Source organism: Hydra viridissima, unplaced genomic scaffold (assembly GCF_058129835.1).
Source record: "Hydra viridissima isolate aposymbiotic clone 2 unplaced genomic scaffold, HvirCarnegie_v1 scaffold_12, whole genome shotgun sequence".
Classification (NCBI taxonomy): Eukaryota; Metazoa; Cnidaria; class Hydrozoa; order Anthoathecata; family Hydridae; genus Hydra; species Hydra viridissima.
This window is the reverse complement of record NW_028324311.1, coordinates 12783362-12803331: the sequence shown is the minus strand read 5'-3', so window position 1 is coordinate 12803331 and position 19970 is coordinate 12783362. Positions and strand designations below refer to the sequence as shown.

General features: G+C 30.7%; 1 protein-coding gene across 7 annotated transcripts; it reads left to right on the top strand.

Moving 5' to 3' along the window:
* The first annotated feature begins 1080 nt into the window (after positions 1 to 1080).
* On the top strand, positions 1081 to 19229 carry LOC149881347 (peroxisomal acyl-coenzyme A oxidase 3-like). Of its 7 annotated transcripts, none has more exons than XR_016445780.1 (17): positions 1081 to 2735; positions 3298 to 3375; positions 3487 to 3576; positions 3970 to 4199; positions 5019 to 5301; positions 10060 to 10188; positions 10316 to 10436; positions 13639 to 13761; positions 13954 to 14061; positions 14661 to 14746; positions 14858 to 14926; positions 16373 to 16511; positions 16603 to 16670; positions 16906 to 16992; positions 17110 to 17248; positions 18605 to 18756; positions 18998 to 19229. XR_016445780.1 is itself a non-coding variant. In XM_090069304.1 (16 exons), the coding sequence occupies exons 1-15, from the start codon at positions 2412 to 2414 to the stop codon at positions 17233 to 17235; spliced, it is 2061 nt and encodes a 686-aa protein (XP_089925430.1). In that variant the 5' UTR covers positions 1081 to 2411; the 3' UTR covers positions 17236 to 17248; positions 18998 to 19229. The 7 variants fall into 7 exon arrangements, 4 of the variants coding, with proteins under 4 accessions (XP_089925430.1, XP_089925429.1, XP_089925432.1 ...); XR_016445781.1 differs by having other exon boundaries at positions 2396 to 2735; positions 3298 to 3371; XM_090069304.1 differs by lacking the exon at positions 18605 to 18756.
* The last annotated feature ends 741 nt before the right edge of the window (positions 19230 to 19970 follow it).

Here is a 19970-nt window from a genome sequence, read left to right as displayed (position 1 = left end):
AACTTATTAAGAAAAAAAAGCGCAATAAAAAGTGCAATTGTGTGGATTTTAGTAAAAACATAATGACAACGGCTGATCTGGCATTAAATTTATCCCTTGCATTCACTGCACATCATTGTGCCACGTTCTTCACAAATGAATTTCTTGAAGTCTTTACAAACCACTTTCGTCTTTTTGTCCTTCAATCGAGGACAAACATAGCACCATTTGTGCTGTCCTGTAACACTACTGGCGGCACTTGAAACGTTTAATGATACCTGCAAAACTCCACAGTTGCGGATGATTTACTTGAATTCATTTGACGTTTGATGCACATCCGATCGCTGACTCTTATATGAAGTAATCAGTGCAACTGCGACATTCAAAAACATGCTGCGTTTGTGCAACGTCTTGGTTGCGTAATTCGGTACATTTTTAATAAAAATAACTTATGCATTCACTGCAGCGCTGTCACTCATTTCGTAAAAGACATTCATTGCCACCAATTTATTTTCTTTAGCAGTGCTGTACAAGCTGTACATTTGATCATGACTACCACGCCTATTTTTTAGCTATTGTAGAAGGCATTCATTTATTCTTTTCCGGTTCCTTCGTCCATCTTTTCTTTGTGATACACAATGGACAGAAACACAACTCTCTTTTTCTCTTACTGACACAACGGACAGCAATTTCAAGTCTTTTGCATGATCAAAAGCATACTGAATTGGTCCTATATTGGCTTCAGGACAAATCTCGTCAATTCTTGTGAAATTTAAAGTGAAAATAAGAAAGTGAAATTCAGATTGGGTTTTGAATTTCAGTTTAGGACTTTGAATTTCTTGGTTCATCTGTTTAATGACATCTTGTATCAAAGTATTGTTGAAAAAAACTTGTAATGATTTCAAGGGCATATTTGCAAGACGTCAATCATCCTTTGGTCATGGTTGGCCCTGGCAATTTTTAGGATTGGACTTCGTCAAATAGTTTTTGGCTGTAACAACCACTTACAGCCATCTTTGCCATGAATTTCACAAAAAGTATGATAGTCGTCATCCTCATCGTCGGAGGAATTAGCGTCGCCTGTGTCAGACAGAAATAGCGCTACGTTCGCTGCCTGGAGCATCAATAATGCGACTCTTTCGACTTAGCTCAAATCTCCTTACTAACTACCTTCATTAATAACTACCTTCATTATGGATATTACAAGAAGCATGACCAATGTTTCATCGCAAGTATATCAATATTTCATCACGAGTCTTCACAGTTCGTCTAGCCATTGATTCTTAACAATTGTATTATAAAACATGTAGATAAACAGGAAATATTCAACACAATGTCAGACAACAAAGGTACTCTGGAGTAAGGAGAGTCAAAAACACAGAAAATTAAAAATAACATTGAAGCAAAACTAAAAAAACAGATTCAAAATATCATGAGCATAATCAGAAATACATTACTTGAAAATGCACAGAAGTTCAATGTCTGTGACTGACCAGTTTAGGAAATAATTCATTTTATTCAGCGCTGGGGTCTATATTTCGTCTGGGGTCTATATTAGGTATTTATTTTGAAGCAATTTAGTTTTATATTTCTGCTGAGAGTAGAATATATACCAAGCTAAAAAGCTTTTATACTCTTAATAGTCAATCATAGAGTTGGTGTTGACAATGTTCTATTATCAACTTAAACAACTTTAAACTTGTTTTCAGGGAAATAAACTTGTTCCCCTGTATTGGTTCCAATCTTTATAACATCATGTAAAAGTTTGAATGTAATCAAACTGATTTGTATTATTTATTGATTGCGCTTTGCTCATTGTCATTTTAAACTCTTTTTAAAGTTACTTTTTATTGTGTAAAGGTAGTTTATTAGTTTTAAGTGTTATTTTTGTAGATTTTATTTTATTTAGAGGCTAATTACAATAGATTGACATACATATGTCAATTTTCAGACAAATTTGTCTCAATTAATAATGGGTTTTAAAAAGAACAATTGGTAATAACAATGTTTATGAGTTTTAATGATAATAACAGGTTTTAAAAAAACTTACTGACCCTAAAATGATAAAGAATTTTTAAAATTTTTTTTATCATTTTAGGTTCATTAAGTTTTATTGGAAAATCACTATTAGCAATGACCTGTATTTTGTCTGAACTAAAACCTAATATTTGTTAATTAACTATTTATTTGAAATATTGAATTTATTTGATACTCTTTTGTTATTCTAATTAAAATTTTGAGTAATAGTTGATTTTATCAAAAATATTGTTGCATCAACTACTTGAATGTCGTTTTTATTTCCTTTTTTTTTTTATTATATAAATTTTGCTTTATGATTCTAAAAGTAATTGCAATTTTCAATGACTAGAAATTTTTTTACAACATTTTAAAACTATATAATACCTGATTATTTGTTAGTTCTTAAGAATAAGATGAGTCACTGCCTGTCTATTGACAGCCGTAAATTGAAATTCTACATAACAGGAGAAATTTATGCGTCATGTTTGGAAAAGTGTTACAAAGTTCTTGAAAAAAATGTGTTATTTAACACAGGCAAAACCTGGAATGATTACCTCAGAATGCCTGTGTCTGAATTTCGACATCTATCTGTTAAACGTGCCCGTGCTCTTGCTGAATACCAGCTCACTGAGAATGAAAAAAAGTTAAGCAATTCTTTTATTCGTGATGCAGCCTATGGCGATGCTTATTGTTATTTAGACTATACATTTGGAGCAATTTACTTCATTAACCAATCGGTATGTTTAGTATATTGTCAATATTATCTTTACTAAATGTAATTTTTTAGTATTTTTTAAAAATACAAATTGTTTTGAGAACCATTAACTCTAATCTAGACCATTGAAAATATCTTATCTGCTAAAATGATGTTTGTTTCTCTTTTTCACTGGCACTTTTGTCTCTAAGTCTAAGTGTAATTTTGTCTCTAAATTTAAGTGTAATTTCTCTTTTATCTTAAAAAATCAAATGTTCAACCAAAATCCCTATTACATTTAAGTTGCATAAAAATAGTTATTTGCATATCCAGAACTTAATTCTGAAACAAATTTAATTGGTCAATTTTGTTTTTATTGCATTCTGTCTGCACAGTCTTGTTCAAATGTTTTTCAGTATATTGAAAAAAACTTTGCAAAATAGCCGAAACTGGCCAAGCTTTTTCTTTTTTTGACTATGCCATTTGTATTTTATATAGATGCAATAAAGAGGGTATGAGTTGAGTAAATTAGTAATAGTTTAGGTTCATAAGATTTTAATCAACTTATTGTGGTTACTGTTAAGAAAAACAACTTATGTTTTTAGTTGTTTTCTATGACAATAAGCAATGGATCAGAGAATGCAGATGTTTTGGAGCTTGCTAATAAATCTAAACAAATGCAGGTTTTTATAATATAAAAGTTTTGTCTACTTTAAAAGTATAGTTTGTATATGCAATGTTTATTGTTTATTTTCAGAAAAGAAAAGCGATTATAATTGATTATTTTCTTTTAGATAATAGGGTCATTTGCGCTGACTGAACTAGCTCATGGAACTAACACAAAAGGAATGCGCACAACAGCTACATATGATCCAAGTACAAAAGTAAGTTTAGAATGATTTACTGTGAACAATGAGTTTTGCTCCTTAGCGGGTTTTTAGGTTGTTTTTTGATTTGTGTTTGTAAAGTAATATATTAGAACTTTGAAAATTGACGATTTCTTTAAGATAAAGCATGTTTTAACAATCAGAACTGCTTTTATTAATTTTGTTATGAGGTAAGAATTAAAAAAACAATAACAGTTCAAAAAGATAACAATTCAATTAAAAACACTATCTAATTGATGGTATTAGTTTATTTTTTTGTTATTTGCATTATTAAAGTTTTTCATTAAACAAAGTTCTACTGACCACAAAGCTGACTGGCTTTTAAACAACTATAAAGAACACCACAATATGTAACAATATGTAAGTGTTAATGAACTGTTTTTTTAATAGGAATTTGTGTTAAACTCACCAACATTCCAAGATATAAAATGTTGGTCTGGCAACCTTGGGAATATTGCAACACATGCCATTGTTTTTGCACAGCTTTGCACCTCAGATGGAGTTAAACATGGACTGCACCCTTTTATAGTGCAAGTTAGAGATCTCAACCTGGAACCTTTACCTGGGATTACAGTTGGAGACATGGGCTTAAAACATGGTCTAAATGGACTCAGTAATGGGTATGTTTGATTGATTTCTTATATGGATTGCAACAGCTGTTTCAAAAATCATACTTTATATTAGTTAACTGCACACATTCTTTGTATTTGTTTTATTTAACAAAGTTTCTTGGTTCCTTCTTCAACCGTTTTTTTTTTCTTTTTTGATTATCAAGATGATGGATATCAAGGAGATTTTTTCTTCTAAGTTGCTTGCTTACATGGCTTTTGTATAATTATTCATCAGCTCTTGTAACCTTCTCAGAGAGCTTTATGTAAGACTGGATCTAAGCAAAAATAGGACTGGACTTAATCAGAAGTAGTAAAATGAGTGCCTCTGCAAGCTTTTTTCCAAGTTAAACATTATGCCCAAATATTATAGCTGTATTTTATTACAAAGAACAGATTTCTTGGTTGTGATCTGTGAGTTTGGTAAAAAAATGTATTTGAAAATGTAATAAAGGTTAAGCATGAAATATTTAAAAAATGAAAAATCTAAAATCAGTGATGAAACTTGTGGAAGCTGTTACATGATATGTACCTATCAAGTATAAAACAAATTAGTATTAGTGTAACATCTTGAGGTTCCCTATTTGAGAGCACCATTGTAATATAAATCACTAGGTTGAATGTGAGTTAAATAACAAGTGTGTTTGATGTGCAAAAATAGTACAACAAAATTACCTGAGAAAACTCCTTAGTTCTTATTAAAACTACTTTAACAAGAATGATATTAGAAAAAAAAGAATACGAGAATAATATTAGAAAAAAATTTTTTTTTAATGTTTTACATTTTATATTTTATGTTAATTAGATTGAAAGATTTCTTTTTTTTTCAAGCTACTTGTTACTGAACAACGTACGAGTTCCAAGTACAGCATTGTTAAGCAAACTGGGAGGAGTTTCAGTTGAAGGAAAATACATCAGCTCTTTTGAAGATAAAAGCAAGCACTTTAAAGCTGTCTTGGCTTCTCTTCCTAGTGGTCGAATTGATATCACAAGACTTGCCATTTTAAATTTGATAAATGCCATGACAATAGCTGTGCGTTATTCTGCGTGTCGTAAACAATTTGGACCTTCAGAAGAAGGAGAGGAATTACCAGTTATTGAATACCAAATGCAAGTAAGATAACGATATTTTTCTATTTTCTAGCTTGTTCTAAATATAATTTATTTTTTTAGTTTTTTATTTTTATTTGAAAAAGCTGTAAAAAACAATAACCAGAGAAATAGGTAATTAATAGCTAACCTAATACAGACAATATTTAATAAAATTAAATCCATTTAAATAATTTTTAATTTAAATTCTTTCCAATATAAATAAAAGATCACAGGTTTAAACCCTTAACTTAAATGTCGTAAAAAGAAATCAACTTCCTGAAACCTTTTGTCATTGTGTCTATATACTAAAATATACTAAAATGTAATCTCTTTTATAATCTCCAAAATTCTAATTCATCACCAGGTTTCATCAGAGTTTAATGGTATGAACTCTCAACTTTAATTAAAGTGGTGTCACTGTAATTTTAAGATATTGTAAGCAAGTGTTATATTTTTATGGTTTTATTTGATATTTAAAAAATTTTTCAAAAATAGTATATTTATAAAATATCACTTTTTTAAACACATCATTTTTACAAACACATATTTATAAGCTCATCATATTTTAGATTAGATTTACACATGAAACATCTTCTGTAATTAATTAAAGGTGAGTATTCATAAGGGTGGTGTGAAAAAATAAAAGTATGATTTGTTAAATGCAATAGCTATAAAAACTTGCATTTCATGGTACTGAAAAATATTGCAAAATTTTTCATACTTATTTTAATATTTAGAAGTGCCCCAAGCATGCTCTTTATTTTGCATCTTAATGTACACAAATATGGCTGTCTGACATTTTATTTAATCATTTCTGTTAAATCTATGTTGTGATTTTATTTTATAAGTCATTGTCAGGTGTTGTTTGAAAATAAGCTGAACATGTTTGCATGAAACTTACTTGAAAACTATGTACAGTGATTTAAAATTCCTTTAATTTATTTATAACTGTAGTATAGAGCTGTTGCAGTTTAAACTAGTTCCAGCTATTTTGTTTGCCAATTGCGAATATACCTGTAGATCTGTCAGTCTGCACTGTTTAATAAAGTATGAATAATAGATGTAGGTGCAAAATTATATTCAGAGAACTATTATTTTATTTTTCATTGATTCCCATGAAAGGATGTCACTGTCAAAAAATCTGCACTACAAACCACCACAAATGTCCAGTTTTTGGTCACCCTTGTGAATTGCCTAAAAAATTTTTCCTAGCATACATGGATTTAATGAAATGTTACAATCACATTAAGCAAAACATGGCAGCAGAAAAAGCATAAGAGCCTACTGTAAGCGAAGCAGCTGAAATTGTTGCATCTGATATCCAGGCTGTGTGGAAAAGAGCCTCTATTCCTGTTGTTTCACATACTAGAATTCTGAAGCTAATGATGTACTCATGATGAGCTTAGAAAGCTGATGAAACCATACAAAGGAAGGAAAACCAATAAGAGATATATGTTTAAGCTTCAGGCATATGCAGACAAAAACAAACAATTTTGTTTCACATTGCTGTATGCAAGTGTTCCCATTGAATATACAAGTGTGCAAAGGAGCATAAAGTGATGCCAGCTGTAAAAGTTGTTCAACATTGCTGTATGCAAGTGTTCCCATTGAAATTACAAGTGTGCAAAGGAGCATAAAATGATACCAGCTGATGAGCAGAACTTTTTGCAGGATTAACGAACTGCTAGACTGATGTTCATTGGCAGTATGGATGAGGTTACCTCAGCTAAGTTAAAGAAATGTTTTGGCTGAAAAATGGCAGAAAATGTATGAGTCAAAAGAAAATTTGATCTGTGTGATCAGCAATATAATTTAGAAGGTTTAGAAAACATAATGTCATCAGATATTGGCAGTGTTGGAAAAAGACAATAAATCAAATGAATTTGCTGAAGTAAAGAATGTGCAGACACCTACTTCATCAACTAGCACCAGACAAATCAGAAAAAGATTACCAAAATTGGAAAAAATGTGTAATTGGTTTGGTATATCAGATAGATATTTGATGAATCAGGCCTGCTGGAGCAGCATTAGCTACTTCTGTGCTGGAGGATTTTGGTGCTGTTTTGCAAACTGAGCTAACACATATAATTGATTGTTATTAACTGCAGCGGGAGTGTAAGTTTACCAGAGACTGTCTTTTGAAAGTAGATGGTTCAATAGAAACTATGTACTTTGATCGACAGAAGGATAACACTCTGTAACTTGAGAAAAAAGAAACATGATGGTACTAAAAAACTGTAAATGAAAAGCACATAACTCTAATTTGTGAACCCAGTGGGAAATTTTTTTCAGCTTTGCCAAACTGTGAGCTTGAGCCCGTGTGCAAGTTTGAAGCTATTAGCTGTGGACTTCCCAAAGTGATAATCCAGAACTTAAGCAATGACCAAAGGTGTTTGTATGAGATGTGTTGCAGTGTAAGCAATTGAAATTGCTCTGAAGGTCTTGCTAGATCCAGGGAAGATGTCTCACTCACGTTGACTGACAATAGCAAATTTAATTCTTCGTCTTTATGTTTCCACAAAAAAGCTTGAGCAAAGTTTGTAGCTATTGGCCAAACTCATAGTGCAAGTGTATGCTTCTGTGTGATTTGCTATCAAAATCACTCTCAGTTGCAAAAGTGGTACTAAATATGTTTGGCTCACTATTAATCTATCTCATGCCCTGCCACAAGAAGTCAGGGCAGTCATTGATCCTGTAATTTAAAGGAATGTCTACTTTGCCCACTCTAAAAGTCTGCCACTGGCAATGGCATTTCATGAACAAGATCATGTATGACAATTTGCACTTTGTCAAATCCTAAAAGCTTGTCAGCAGCAGAGAACTGATGTTAGAAAGTTTGTCATCACACAGATTAACTTTGAAGCAGCAGATTATACTGAAATCATCAGTTGGATTGATGTTGAAGTAACCGAACCACCTATATTGTCACAGATTCCAACAAATCAAATATCAGGCCAATAATTTTTAACCAATAATGCTTTGTTGCCACTTATTAATGTACTATGTCACACTCAGGCTGTGGAAAGACATGTGAAACTCATCTCAGAAGCATCACAGTCAGTGTGTGGTGAGAGAGCTTATATTGGATTCAAGAACAGGATTGCATCACAAGAACAGATGAACACTTCTAACAATAAGAAAGACTGTTGTTGTGATTAGTTGCTGATAATACTGACAGAAAAAGCAAAAATAAATCTTTGTACCTAACAGTCACTCTAACCACATCACTGTTTATGATTTGGTTATTGTTAATTTGGTCTGGAAGAAATCACTGTAGTATTTGTGGTATTAAATGGTGTAAAAATGCTATTATAGTGTAAATTGGTATTTAATGACAAACACACCTATAACACAACTTTTTATGACTATTACAAGACTAATTTTCGCAAAAACATTTTTTCCTATACTTTTCACACCACCCTATTAAGCAAGGTGTAGCAGTGATTCGTGGACTGATTTTTGGCTAAGTTTTGTGATGTATATAAAAAACCTCTAAAATTCATTTTTGTTTGCTAATTTTCAATTAACATTACAGATTTGAATAAAGTTTGTGAATAAAAAATATTTTAGTTTTACAATTGAAGCCATAAGGACTGAAGTTTTAAATTTGGTTCACATTGGTTTGCCTGTAAGTGAAAAAAATGTTGATAACAGGTTTTCTGAAAAACTTAAAAAACGTATTTGAAAAGAGTTCTACTATATCCATCAGAAAGACAGCAAAATTATTCAATGTTGATGAGAAGACAGTCAAAGGAACTCTTAGAACACTCGGAAAAGTCAATGTGGCCCAACCTACATACCAACTTTTGATAGAAAGGCTAAAAATTTTATGATTAGAGCAATCAAAGAAGCTTCTGAATCAGCTAAAAAGCCATGCTTCATCAACAGTCAAAATTTTCTTAGATGAAAATCTTTTTAGTGTTGACTGTGTGATTGATAAGTGAAATGACAGATTCATAGTGCAAAAATATTACAAATCACTACCTGTGTGTCATACCAAGCACCCTCAGTCCATCATGGTGCTAGGAATCATCACTTCTAATGGAGAGAAACATCCACTAATCTACATCAAAAAGAAAGAAAGTTACCTCTTATGTGTATATCAGCTTACTAAAATGTTATGTGGCACCATGGCTGAAGAAGACATTTGCAGAAAACAGTTACATCTTTAAACAGGATAATGTACCCTTTTATGGGTCCAAATAAACCCCAAAATATCTTCAGGACAATGACTAACTTCTGGCCTAAACATTTTTGGCCACCATCCAGTCCTAACCTGAATCCTCTTGACTACAGTGTGTGGAGCATAGTTGAGAATAAGGGTTGCAAAAAGGTTCTCTCAAGTGTAAAGTCAGTAAAGTTATCTATTACCTGTACTTGGATTCAATATCAAGGGACTATACAATCAGCATCTGCCAATCCTTCCTTCCTAGACTTGAGGCAGTAATCAAAAAATAGGAGACCTAATTGAATGTTAAGATGGGAAAAGCATTTATCTTCAACTTTTCTTTTATTAATATCCCGTGAATATATTTTTTTAGTACCTTACAAATTCATTTTGAAAAAGTTTGTGAATTGCTGCCACACCCTGTATAGCAGTTTGACACTAAATCACTCTTTTGAACTTTTTGTTGCTTTTTTTTTAAATTTTTTTTTTTTAATAATAAACTACAAAAATATCAACAAAAAACATCATAAAAATTATTATTTTTCACATTTCAAGTTTGAAATTTATCTTTTTTTCTTGTTGCATTTTATTTGCTGTTTTTGTTTTTTTAAGCAATGGCGTCTGTTCCCATATCTTGCATCAACTTTTGTTTGGAAATCATTTAGCTTATGGTTACTTACAGAATATAACCTAAAATTACTTGGGGATTCATCAAACATCAAAGCAGATGCTGATTATGAGGTAAATGTTTGATCAATTATATGTTGAATGTTCATGAGATTGTTTGCTTTTAAAGTTTATGCCTTTTACAAGATTGTTATGATTGTGAAAAGTTTTTTGACATTTCATCTTCAACAAAATCTTAAAGATTGCTATTATAAAAGAAATTCATGCGTTGTCATGCTCTTCTAAACCTGTGACATCGTGGTTAGCTCAGCAAGGCATACAAGAAGCTCGAGAAGCTTGTGGTGGACATGGATATCTTGCTGGTTTGTTTGCTTTTTTTATTGTTTGCATTTTTTAAAATCTTATTACCTGGTTATTGTTTATAATATTATTATTATGTATTATATAAAAGTTTATAATTTCTAAAGCACAATATTAGTTCAGATAATAATAACAAGTTCAAATAATAATAACAAGTTCAGATAATAGTAACAAGCAAAGGAATTTTAAACAAAGTCATATTAAAAATGCATTAAAGCAGAAAACTATTTAAAGCAGTAGAAAGTCAGATCAGAACTATAGGGTATTATGGGGCAAAGTCAGACATTTCATTTATCTTGATGCTAAAGCTATATTTTTTTCGAAGATAGTTGCAGCCATCTTCTTACACCATTTAGTACAAACAAAGTTGCTGGAGTTAACTAGGAAAGAAAATAATGAAAAGTGGCCCAACCTTTTTTATGTCTTGGCTATGTAATAATTACTATTTTCCAAGCATTGTTGTCATGTTTATTTGTTGTTGGTATTGATGACAAAGTGTTGGCTAATGCTTTATGTATAGGTTTGTCTTCTTTGATCTTGAAGTATTTCTGTTTACTCTGCAGACATCCATATTTCATTTATTTGAGAAAATCATAAAAAAGCAGGTAATCTAGATGTAGTGCAGGGCAAATTAAAACTTTTTTTTTTTAATTCCTAGCTGATATTTAAGATGTTTATTTGCTGTATAAGACATAAATATGTTTATTTATATTTTATCTCATATGTTTATTTACTGATGTAAGCCTGTGGACAATAGTGTTGCTATTCTATGTATTGAAGTCCTAATTAGATATCTTATTTAAAAAACAATACAATCTTTCACATATATGTTGAATACTGTAATTTTACACTTAAAAAAGCTTAAAATATACAGTAGCGTGCAAAAGTTTATAAACAGCTAAAAGTTTCTATATATTTCATCATAACTTTTTGCCTGAAAATGAATGGAAATTTTAAAGTGATTACATAGTATAATTTACTCAAAAAAATGAAAATTTGTTACGGAAGGAAGAAATTCAAATTTTATTGAAAACATGATTGTGCAAAAGTTTATAAACAGTCCCAGGCCCCATTAAAAAAATCAGTTTCATTAAGAAAAAGATATTAGTATCAAAATTAATTTACTGGAGATAATATTTAACTTAAATTTAATTTAAAAAGCAATGGGAAAGTCTAAAGAATTGTCACTAGAAAAGAAAAATTTAATAATATGTGCTGTAGAGAAGATTCCTTATGAGCAAATTTCTGAGCTTTATGTTGTGGCTAAATCAATAATTACCATACTAGTTAAGAGATATCGAGATTGTAAAACACTTGAAAACAAGCATCGTCTAGGAAGGCCAAAGATAGCTACAGAATATCATAAGAGTTTTGGTAAGACAATCAAAACAAGATCCCCCAGAAGTGCTGTTGAATTAAATGGTATTTTGAGCAAGAATTATATTGTTAAGTGCAGCGTAGATTCTACAAAATGTGGCCTGTGTCAGCATGACTTGTTTGGTTGTCGTCCTGGCAAGAAACCTTTAATATTACCAAATAATCGCTTAGCACAGATGGAATTTGCAAAAGATCATTTGAATTGGACTTCAAAAGAATGGTCAAAAGTCTTATTTAGTGACAAATCAAAGTTTCGCATGTTTGATAGCGATGGTATCAAATACGTAAAATGTCCAAAAGGTAAAAGATTTGCTCCTAAGTATCAAACGTCAACAGATAAATGTGGAGGTGGCAGTATAATGGTTTGGGGATCTTTCAGTCGTGATTCTATTGGTCCACTTCATTGCATTAGTGTTATGCTGCCACATAACAAAATGCCTCGTGGTTGGATTTTGCAGCAAGACAACAATCCATCATGCAAATTCTGTCAAAAATTTTTTAAATTCAAAAAATATTCCACTTTTGGATTGGCCTTCTCAAAGTCCTGATTTAAATCCAATAGAACATCTTTGGGAACATCTTGATCATCAATTGGAGGGTGAAAAACCGACCAATAAAAATGATTTATTCAAAATGCTTTCGGATTGTTGGGCAAATATCCCCATTGATGTGCTTATCAAGTTAGTTGACTCTATGCGTCGTTGTTGTCAAGCAATATTAAAATCTAGAAGCTTTTCAACAAAATACTGAATGTGCTGTAATGAAAAAATGCAGAGGAATTAGAAATAAAATCTCATTTTTGAATTGTTTTCATTTGTTTATAAAAACTTTTACAACTTTTTAAACTTTTTACATTTTCAACAAAATTTGAATTTCTTCCTTCCGTTACAAGTTTTTATTTCTTCCTTCTGTTACAAGTTTCATTTTTTTTGAGTAAATTATACTATGTAATCACTTTAGAAGAACAATTGTCACAAATTTATGACAAAAAAATTACATCACATATTTATGACGAAAAAAATTAGAAAATTTTAGCTGTTTACAAACTTTTGCATGCTACTGTATATATAGTCTATATTATAGATACTAAATGTTTATTCTATTTTTAAAGAAAGAATTTCCTGTACATTTAATATTATGATTTCTATGTAGATCATGAATCTCAGAAGAATTGCTTTAGCTAAAAAATTATAAATCAAAGATTGATTACCATTTAGAACCATGCGTATTAACATCAGCTAACACTGTGGATGCATAATATATGGTGTAGCTTTTCTTAGGCTTATCCCATATTGCAGTGCATTTTGCCAAGCAAAGTCTAAAATTGCAAGCATATTGTTTATTGTAGATTCTATTTTCTTAGCAGTTATTTAGTTTATGTAAATGATTAAGTTGATTGTTTGAAACAATGCCAAATTCTTTTTTAAAAAAACCAATCAATTTAGTTCATCAATGGGATAACCACTCTTAACCTTTTTTTTAAACCAAATGATTCCTACTTAAGACCTACCTAAATAGATGGGGGGCCTATCTAATCAGTGACTGTAAATGCCTAGAAAAAGGTTTAAAAACTGTAGAGCAGTGTTTTTGACATCAAAAATTGTGCTATATGTTGTGAAATGTTCTAGTAACAAGTGAGCCATTTAATCAGAAAAAAAAAGTATTGACAATGACAGAAAATTATAATCAGTATTAGAAATAATTTAAAAATAAATGAGTGAAACCACAACAGCTTCTATTATAGTGGATTATTAATTTGTGAAACCTCAGCAAAAACTATTATAGTCATTACTTTTTTACTGTTCATGTTTTAGTTCTTTTTTTTAGTTAATCGCCTTGGTATTTTACGTGATCAAAATGACCCTAATACTACATATGAAGGAGATAACAACTGCATTTTAATGCAAACAAGCAATTACCTCCTTAATGTCTACAAAGATATAAAAATGGGTAAGTCTACTGGTTTTTATTATAAAATATTCATGATATTCGTTATGTTCTTCTGTCATGTTCTTGTGTCATGTTCTTGTGTCATGTTCTTGTGTCATGTTCTTGTGTCATGTTCTTCTATATAAGCTAGCCATCTTTTTCCTCCATTTCCTCTGTGTAGACACGTTTTTAAAATCTTCCGTTATTATTTAGGCTCAGAAGTGAAATCACCTTGTGGCAGTATAAATTTCTTAAACAACCACCATAAAATACTTCAAAACAGAAGTTCATTCAAATCTCTACATGACATCACTCCTAAAGGTATTTAGAGTATTTTTTTTTTAAAAGTCTTCTAGCTACAACGAATGAATATAGTCAGTTTTATAGAAAAAAAAAAGGACCAGGAAAATTTCATTCACAAGTAAAAAAAGCTACACGAATTCTTTCATACATTTACTCAATAAAGCGATAGGGAAGATAATGCCAGAACATCCTCAATCAAACACAAAAACATTTTCATTAATAAAGAAGTTTGTTTTAGCCTACCCAACCATTTTTTTTTTTTAGTCTTCTAAACCATTTGTGTGTTTTGCTGCAATAAAATTTTGGTTGAAACAAAGCCAAACATTGATTTGTAATTTTTAGGTCAATTTGTATATTTTTTTTCAAAAGTTGACTATGAATGAACAAAAGCACTGAAATAATCAACTGCTATAGAACTTAAATCAAGTTTACGTCATGGAAACCAACTTCTTAAGTTAACAATAGAGAATTTATTTTTGGTTCAAACATGTTTCAGAATATTCTTAATAGTTTTTGCAAAATCAATAAACTTTTTTTACAATCCAAAATCATTTTTGTTCAAGTTTAGTCCTGCCATGTAATTTTGTGTGTTTTCATAAAATGATTGCTTTATTAAGATGTGGAAGACACATTTGATTGGTTAGTTAGTTATCTTGTGGAGCAGAGTGCTTGCAGACTTGAAGCCCAGCTTTCAGTGAGCAAAGTGAGTTTGTTGTTCAAGTTGTAAAACAGAGACTTTTTTTAAAATTAAAGTTAAGAAGAACGTTTTTTTAAACTATGAGAAAATATGTTTTTTGTTTTGTTTTGTTAAAAGGACGAGTTTACTGCTAAAAACAACTCACAAGTCTATTACTGTAGGTCACTTGCAATAGCATTCATCGAGGTACGTTTAAATTTTTGCCATAGTTATATTCTGCACATCTTTATATAATACTCGATGTTTATTCTTTATGAGTGATTTAAATTAAATAAATGCTTGAATATTTTGCATCTAGTACTATTTGCAGGCTGTTTCAGGAAGCGCGTGCGATCGCACGCCTTGTTTGTCCACGCACACCGTATTTGCTTTAGACAAAACGACTGCGTTATTATTATATTATGACTGTTTTAATAGTTAGCGCAAAATAAAGTTTAACGAAAATAACGGAAAAAAAGTAACTAAAAAAAGGAAACAAAATCTGTACTGTATTTGTGTAACATATAACATATATGTGTATTCGTAATAGAATATTTAAATAAAATGACAAAGTTAAAAATTTATTTAAAAAAAAGATTATAACTGTTTCACGAACTTTTTTTGTTTCCTTTTCTTAGTACAGTTTTCTTTGTAGATAAGTTGAGCTTTTTGCCGTGAATTATATTTATATTAAGACTGTCAAACGGCCACGGTCATTTTGTCTAAAATTATTACTATGTGCTTGGACAAATAGGGCGTGCAATCGCACGCGCTTCCTGAATAGTGATCGACCGGATCAGATATTTTGCCGGAACCGGAACCAAACCGGTAATAGATTCTAAATATTCCTAACCGGAACCGGAACCGAAAATAAATCCAAACCGGAACAGGAACCGAAACCGGAACCGAAAATAAGTAATATATATTTAAAAAGTTAGTTCTAATTTAAACAAAAATTAATGTAGTAAAAATAACTAAAATTTTACATTTTTTTTTAAAGTTTTTCCGAAACCCAAGGCATAGAGAAGCAGTTAGACAATCCCAAAAAATCATTTAACACCTAAATGATTTTTTGGATTGTCAAAATGCACATTAATCGTTTTCCCCTGTTCGAAGTTGCGCAATAATTTTTACAATGTGCGAAAAAGATGAGCTGCAGGAGCCAAATTCATCTTTAGGAGGTTAAAAATTGTCCATTTGGATCATGACAATATGTTTAAGAAAATGAGCTGGTAAGAATCAGAATGGTGTAACTTCAGCTCAAATAATAGCGATAAAAACATTACAAGATATGAATATTAATTTAAAGTTAATTTAAACAAGAAAATTAATTAGTTTTCAAACAAAGCCAAATTTTATTAACATTAATTCTCAAGCTTAACAACTATTTTAAAATTTTTTTTAATCGTTTTTATCAAAATGATCATAACGGTATTATGCTAAATAAAGCTTTATAATATATATTTTCGGTAGCATTTTGAATCGGAAATCCGGCCGGAACCGAAATCGTAAATATACCCGGCACAGGAACCGGAATTTCGGTTCCGGTCGTAATTTTGGCCGGAAACCGAATCCGAACCGAATTCCGGTCGATCACTTTTCCTGAAACAGCCTAATTTTTATATTTATTGCATGATGTTGCATTTATTATAGAGATATGCAATAAATATATTTGGAAGTGCAAAAGCGTTCGCTGTGAGTTGCCCGCTAGAGTTTAGAGAGCCTTTAAAGAATGTGTATATGTTGTATGGCCTATGGGTAATAGAGAAAAACCTGCCCATTCTTTTTCAAGGTAGGTTTTATTAAGATAGTGTTAAGATTTCCCCTGGCAAATATCACCGTTAGAACGCTAGTAATAAAACTATTTTCCAAACTTTTTTCAGGTGGCTACTTGAGTGATCCTAAGCATGCAGAGTTGATCAGGGAAGGTGTATTGCACTACTGCTCATTGGTACCATTTTTTTTTTATTTTTATTTAATCAACAAAAAACATTAAGTTTTTCCCGAATGTTAAAGAAAATTGTTTTCATTTTTTCGACCTATTTTGAAAAAGTAACTCGAGTTCAATTACTTTTTAAAAATAAGGTTTTTAAAAAAAGATCCGATAACAAAGTGACGATGTTTATGCATGAGTTGATGTCTGGTTATCCATAAATATAAGCATTTAAGTACCTCTCTTGTGTCAGATAAAACCATGTGCACTGTCATTGGTTGACGCGCTTGCTCCTCCAGATTGGGTTTTGAATTCTCCTATCGGACATAGCAATTTGCAGGTATTTAACTGTTCTCGCTCGTATTTAATTTTTTTGTTACTATTTTTTTGAAAGGTCTTTTTAAATGCTAATATTTAAATGTTATTGTTTTGAGAGCATTCGGTATTTTTCTTGCAGCCTTTAAAAAATTTGTATGACGTGATGGTGACTCCTGAATCACAAATGCGTCCCAACTGGTGGAAGGAGGTAGTAGAAGGTGTCGATATTGGTTCAAAAGCTCATCTCATTTCCAGCAAGCTATAAAACAAAGAGAGCGGTAAAAGAGCTCGTATTTAATTTTTTTTTTTTTTACTATTTTTTTTGAAAGGTCTTTTTAAATGCAAAATTTAGGGGAGAGGGGGGCAGCTTTAAACATTTTTTAAACTTTTTTTTATAAATCATCATTTTAATTATTCTAACCACTTTTTTTCTTCTGAATAAAAAAAAGTCAAAACAATGATTAAGAAATAAAACTGCAGTGTTTTAATAAATTCTGAGCTAAAAATTAAGTCAGAATTCCTATTTCTTTAACATGCGCGAAAATGTTCAAAATTGCCCCAACCTAAGTAGCTTTGAACACACCCGGGGCAGCTTTGAATTATCTCTGACAAAAGGAAATAACTAGAGATTATATATATATTTTTTAAAAAATAGAGCTTTGATTTACTTTTAAATTTCATTAAGTTTAAGTTTCTAATAATTAAAATCTTTTCTTTTTTTTTTATACATTCTTATCTTATAATCTAAAAAGTTGATCAAACAAAAGCTATATAAAGCTATTTTAAGCTGTAAATAGAAGCAACTTAAAAAAAAAAAAAAAAAGCTCAGATAACTAACTAAACTTTAAACTTAAAAAAACCCAATTATCATGGTGTCATGGAAACCGTGCTCTTGGAAATATGAAGACAGTTGGAATGAAATTTCCGATTGCATTTCCTATACCACACATAGTAGTAATTAGTTGTCCACGTTTAGCTGAGACACTCTGTCCTACTTATTTTGTTTCACGTGATGCTATAACATGGCGTGCTTGTACTACTGTCATAATACTGGTTTCGTCGATATTATAAATCCTATTAGGAGTGAAATTATATTTTTTTACTTTTTCCTAGTTGTCAAAAAACTGAATTACATTGTGCTAATTGAAACTTGTTGAACGAGACAAACTTGTATTTTCAGGTTTTCTAAGTGAAAGTTCTTGGTTAAGTTTAATGAAGTCCTTCAACCACTCTATACCAGCTTGTTTATTTTCAATCCATTTACTTAGGCATTTGGAAAGTTTCATAGCATAATGAAATACTAATTCTTATGCTTGTTTATATGTTAAGCCATAATTCGTTTTTTGAGCTTTTTATTAGGTAGTCTTAACATTATTTTCTTATTTTCAATATTTAGTTGTCAAATCAAGTTTGGTCTTAGATAACAAATTTTTATACTTCTTTATTCTGTTATGTAAAATATTAGGTTTTATAACAACAGGTGACAGCTGCGAAGGTAAATATTATCTTCACAAAAATATTTAGTTTTATTAAGTTTAAATACAAAAACGCTTCAAAAATGTATTTGTTCAAAGCTGCCCCCCCCTCTCCCCTAAATGTTATTGTCTTGAGAGCATTCGACATTTCTCTTGCAGCCTTTAAAAAATTTGTACGACGTGATGGTGACTCCTGAGTCATAAATGCGTCCCAACTGGTGGAAAGAGGTAGTAGATGGTGATTCAAAAACGCATCTCATTTCCAGCACACTATAAAACATAGTGCGTGATAAGTCTTAGGTGGTATTGAGGTCATAAGTTAATTTTTTTATGTTTATATACATATATATATATATATATATATATATATATATAAAAGATCTTTTTAAAAATAAGTTTGTTAAAAATCACGTGGTTTTTAAAATATTTAAAGTTTGTTAGAAATTTCATTTGTAATTGTTTTGCTTTTAATACTGAAGAATTGTTGAAAAAGTTTTTATTATGTAATATTTGATATATTGGCTATGATTCCTTTTAATAATATTTTTATAGAATAAGAATCTACTATTTTTCACGTTTGTGAACCCGAACGAAAGGCCAATCCCGAGATGTTGTTTGATAAGAATAAAATAGCGGCCCATTGTGAGCCAAAGAAACAGCCAAATTTCAACGTCGTGGCTTTTGAATGTAAGAGTAATTTATCTTGTAGCTATAGAAAGGTGTGTTTTTAAAATTGAAAGAAAGGAAAAGCGTCATAATTTGAGAAGAAATGTTGAAAGTTTCTGGAAGAGGTTTATTCTGTCCGTCTATCTGCTTTGAAACCATTTGATAATGAAAGTAGGCCGTTTATAAGGTAGGTTTTAAAAAACTTGTGGCCGAGATAACATCTAACAACGTGTAGCATTTGTTCTATTCTTTTTATTGATGCCTACAATCTATAGTGTGCTATGTTTTGTGTCAAAAAAAAAAAAAAAAAAAAAAAAAAAAATTTTAAACAAAAAGTAATTTTTTAACATTCTAAAATTGTTATTTGTATCGCTCATCAGTAGAAAACAGAGTATTTTTTTTCCTCTCAGGTATTCATTATTTTTTAAGTATTTACAAGTCTAGTACTAATTTCAGGGAAAAAAGAAACCCTCCACCCCTATCAATCCAAATCTTTTTAAGACGATCAGTGTTTTTTTGAAATTTGATTAATTAGCTCAGATATGTACAGTAGACCAAACACTTCGTCTGATTTTCCACTGAATATCTGTAACTTCAAAGAAACCATCTTTAATTTTGTCTTCAAAATAAAAGTTTTTCTCTCAGGTTCAAAATGATATCTTCCTTTCAGCTACTAAAAACACTACAAGCAGCTTCTGCTTGGGTGTCACCAAACTCTAGAATTTTTTATGCTTGTGACTTATTGGCATTTTGGTTACAGGAAAAAGGACCCACAGGATTTGATTTCCTTGGGATGTTCAATCTCAAAAAGTTGTGAACCTTCGGCTGCAATTTGAACTGAATCACTACATATTCCATA

Coding starts and splice junctions, on each gene's coding strand:
- LOC149881347 (XM_090069304.1), top strand. CDS start 2,412: ATGAGTCACTGCCTGTCTATTGACAGCCGTAAATTGAAATTCTACATA. Junction 5,302..10,059: donor TTATTGAATACCAAATGCAA/GTAAGATAACGA, acceptor TGTTTTTTTAAG/CAATGGCGTCTGTTCCCATA. Junction 10,437..13,638: donor TGGACATGGATATCTTGCTG/GTTTGTTTGCTT, acceptor TCTTTTTTTTAG/TTAATCGCCTTGGTATTTTA.